Raw genomic sequence first — 3,143 nt, forward strand, 5'->3', positions numbered from 1 at the left:
TTCGCTTTCCAGCGCCCAGGTCAGCCACAATTCTATCTCGAATAGCTTTATTTCCCCATCTTTATACCATTACATCTTTAGTATTAATTAACCTGGTTTATATATATGTTTTCTACTATAAAAAGAAATCCGGGTGGGAAACTTCAACTTGCCATCTCTCGTGCGGCTACAGAATGTCTTTTCTCCCCCAACCCCTTCCTGACCTGCGCCTTCCCCGCTAACCTCAGAGCTGGTCATAACCTCAATTTCACTGAACACAATATGTTGTTCTTTTTCCCTCACAGGTTACCACCCAACCTCAGCAGTACCCAAGGGGGAAGCGTTGTTGCTAAGTGAAACGGACACGGGAGAACTCTGCATTGTCTGTCTCCCTCACCCTTTCCCCTTTGGTCAGACAAATCCGCCTGCCTGCATCTTCGGTGGAACCCCAGCATCTCGTTAAAACTCTGGTCGCTGATGTTCTGAGCAGTCCACATCTTCTTAAGGATCGGCCCCACCTCCAGCAGTCTGCCCGAATTCCTTGATCTCGCACCGCCCTGACAATCCAGCTACAGGAATTGGATATCACCCAAGTTTCAACAACCCTTCGAAACAACAACTTTGCCTCTCAGACGTGCCCGCTCCCAAAGGGGGCCGCTCCTCTAAAGCGTGATTGGCTGATGGCTGTTGTTGGTCGTTTGACCGAACACTGAGCAGATTTAACCCGGGGAACAACTCTCGCTTCAGCTGCGCCTCTGTAAACTCGTGGACGGCACTCACCGCTGTATCAAGATGAGTAAAATCACTCTCTACGAAAACCCTGACTTTACCGGGAAGGACAAGGACTTTGTGGACAACGTTCCCGACCTTACTGTTCGGAACTTCGGTTATACTGCCCGCTCGATCAGAGTAATCGGCCAGCACTGGGTGGCGTACGCCTGCGAAAACTTCACGGGGGCGTTCAAGGTGCTCGGTCCCGGAGACCACGCAAGTCTGGGCGATCTGGATCAGAAAATTCTCTCTTTGCGGCTGGTGAAGGAGGATTTGAAGAACCCGGAGATCGTTCTGTACGAGCACGTCAACTTTTACGGCATAAGCTGCAGCATTAGGGAAACGACGAATGATCTGAGGAGAGCCGGCTTCGTAAACCTCGTCTCTTCCCATAAGGTGAAGGCAGGCGTGTGGATTCTGTTCCAGCACGCCAACCTATGCGGTGAGCGACGCATCACTTTCGAGGGTAACGAATGGCCCAACTATTGCGCTTTCAACTGGAATGACAAGCTGTCCTCAGTCAAGCCCTTGCTGAAGAGCGACGTCGAGTTGTGAGCTGCCCCGTGCTGGTGTCCCGCTTTCAGCCGGAGCTCCCAAACCCCAGCGTCTGGTTGGATGGATCCAGGCCATTGCTTTGTTGTTGCTTAAGTAAACAAATAAAATACTTCATAAATACCTATAAACTTCTGTCGATCTCATTGTCCAATTCTTTCTTCAGTTAAACTGTCGACATGTCACTGGGGAATACGATGCGTGTTTAAGCGAGGGTGGTGTCTTGGAGCGCGGGAACGTTGGGAGTCAGTGACGCTGGTAATGAATGGTCATTTCTCCAGAGATGTGACCGAACCCGATGCTTATTTTCAGATTTCCTGTATCCGAGCATTTTTGCTTTTGAAAGGCACTTGTCAAGGGTGGGTGAGGTCGGTGAGTTTGTGGGATATGGGGGAGGTGGGAAAAGTGGGAAGACTGAATTCAGTGGGGGCTTAATTACGATGTTTCCAAAAATTCTTTAAATGAATATCAGTAATTCTATAAATTATCTGTATTGAGAGATACAACACGGCAAAAGATCCGACCGGCCCGCGCCGTCAAATTACATCCCCGTGACCAATTAACTTATTAACCCCACAGGTCTTTGCTATTAAGGGAGAAATCCAGATGGTCGTTGGGGAAACTGACAGAAGTCGGCGGGAATTGAACGTGTGACGCTGGTCATGAAATAGCGTTTCACTAACTGCTAAACTACCGTGCCCTCCCAATCGTTGTCCGGCAATGCTATATCTGCTGCCCCCACCACCCCAAATCCATTTAATCCGAGACTGTTATCTCCCTTCTCAGTCATCTCTTTACTTATTCACTTTCTGAGATTGACAGTAATTGAAATGTATTGCTTACATATCAATGCCCCTTGTAGCGGGAGTGAGCCATCTGCTTCCACGGTGGGCCTTCTGCCGAAACTGTTGAGGATTGAATTGAATGGATGAAAGTCAGGCTTGAGGAACCCTGACTGCCTGTGTTTCTGCTGCTGACGGCGTAGACAGAGCACCAAAGTGTGCTGGGTCAGGTCCGGGATGTGGTGCCAAACTAAAAAAGAATCGGAACAAGATGCAGTATCACTTGTTACGTACCCCGTAACTGGGTTGCCAAACCAGCAGAAATGGACCACTAGTTGGAGTCTGGATTACCGGAAATTGATAAAGTTTTATTAAAGAAATAAGTAACACGGTACTCTAATCGTAAGGATATAAATGCAACAGGTTAGCAATGATAAAACACACATGTGCACAGAACTAGGGTAATAGGAATCAACCAATCTCTATCGCAGTCCAGGGGTAAAATGATCAGTCTCAAGTGACGCAGAGTTCAGTTCAGCTGGTACAGTTCGCAGTAATCGCTGTTGTGCCGTTGGGGAGAGAGAGAGAGATATGCAAATCTGCGGTGAACCCGGCACCCAGGCAAGGGCGGACACACACACCAGTTTCCCGCCGATCGTCCCTTGTCACCCTGTCAGTCTATGGTCGGTTCCCTCGAACCAGACCTCCAACTCCCACCATTTGTGGGGGCACACCGCTCTTCCAGGGTCTCGTTATCTCGTGATCTCGTGGGGTCTGTCGTGCCTTAGCAAACCTGTTCCTTTTTATCCCCCTGCTGGGGTATCGCCTGTCCATCAAACTTCAAACAGTTCAGAATCAAAGCAACCGGTCTGTCAATATTCTGAAATGTGTTTCTTTCTCGTTAATCTCTCTCTTCTCTCTTATTAGCATTTTGAATGTTACTTCATTGTCTCACTTATCTCTCTCTCATTAGCATCAATCTTCTGACAACTTGGTTTTTCGTCACACCCCTATCCTTCAAAGAATTTTTACCGGGGTGCATACTAATATACAGGGTCA

The 3,143-nt window shown here is 48.3% G+C and overlaps 1 protein-coding gene across 1 annotated transcript; it reads left to right on the top strand.

The window, feature by feature from the left end:
* Positions 1–771: 771 nt before the first annotated feature.
* LOC140193105 (epidermal differentiation-specific protein-like) lies at positions 772–1,305 on the top strand. The gene has a single exon (XM_072250507.1). It carries the CDS (start codon positions 772–774, stop codon positions 1,303–1,305), a length of 534 nt encoding a protein of 177 aa, XP_072106608.1.
* The last annotated feature ends 1,838 nt before the right edge of the window (positions 1,306–3,143 follow it).

Source organism: Mobula birostris, unplaced genomic scaffold (assembly GCF_030028105.1).
Source record: "Mobula birostris isolate sMobBir1 unplaced genomic scaffold, sMobBir1.hap1 scaffold_3829, whole genome shotgun sequence".
Classification (NCBI taxonomy): Eukaryota; Metazoa; Chordata; class Chondrichthyes; order Myliobatiformes; family Myliobatidae; genus Mobula; species Mobula birostris.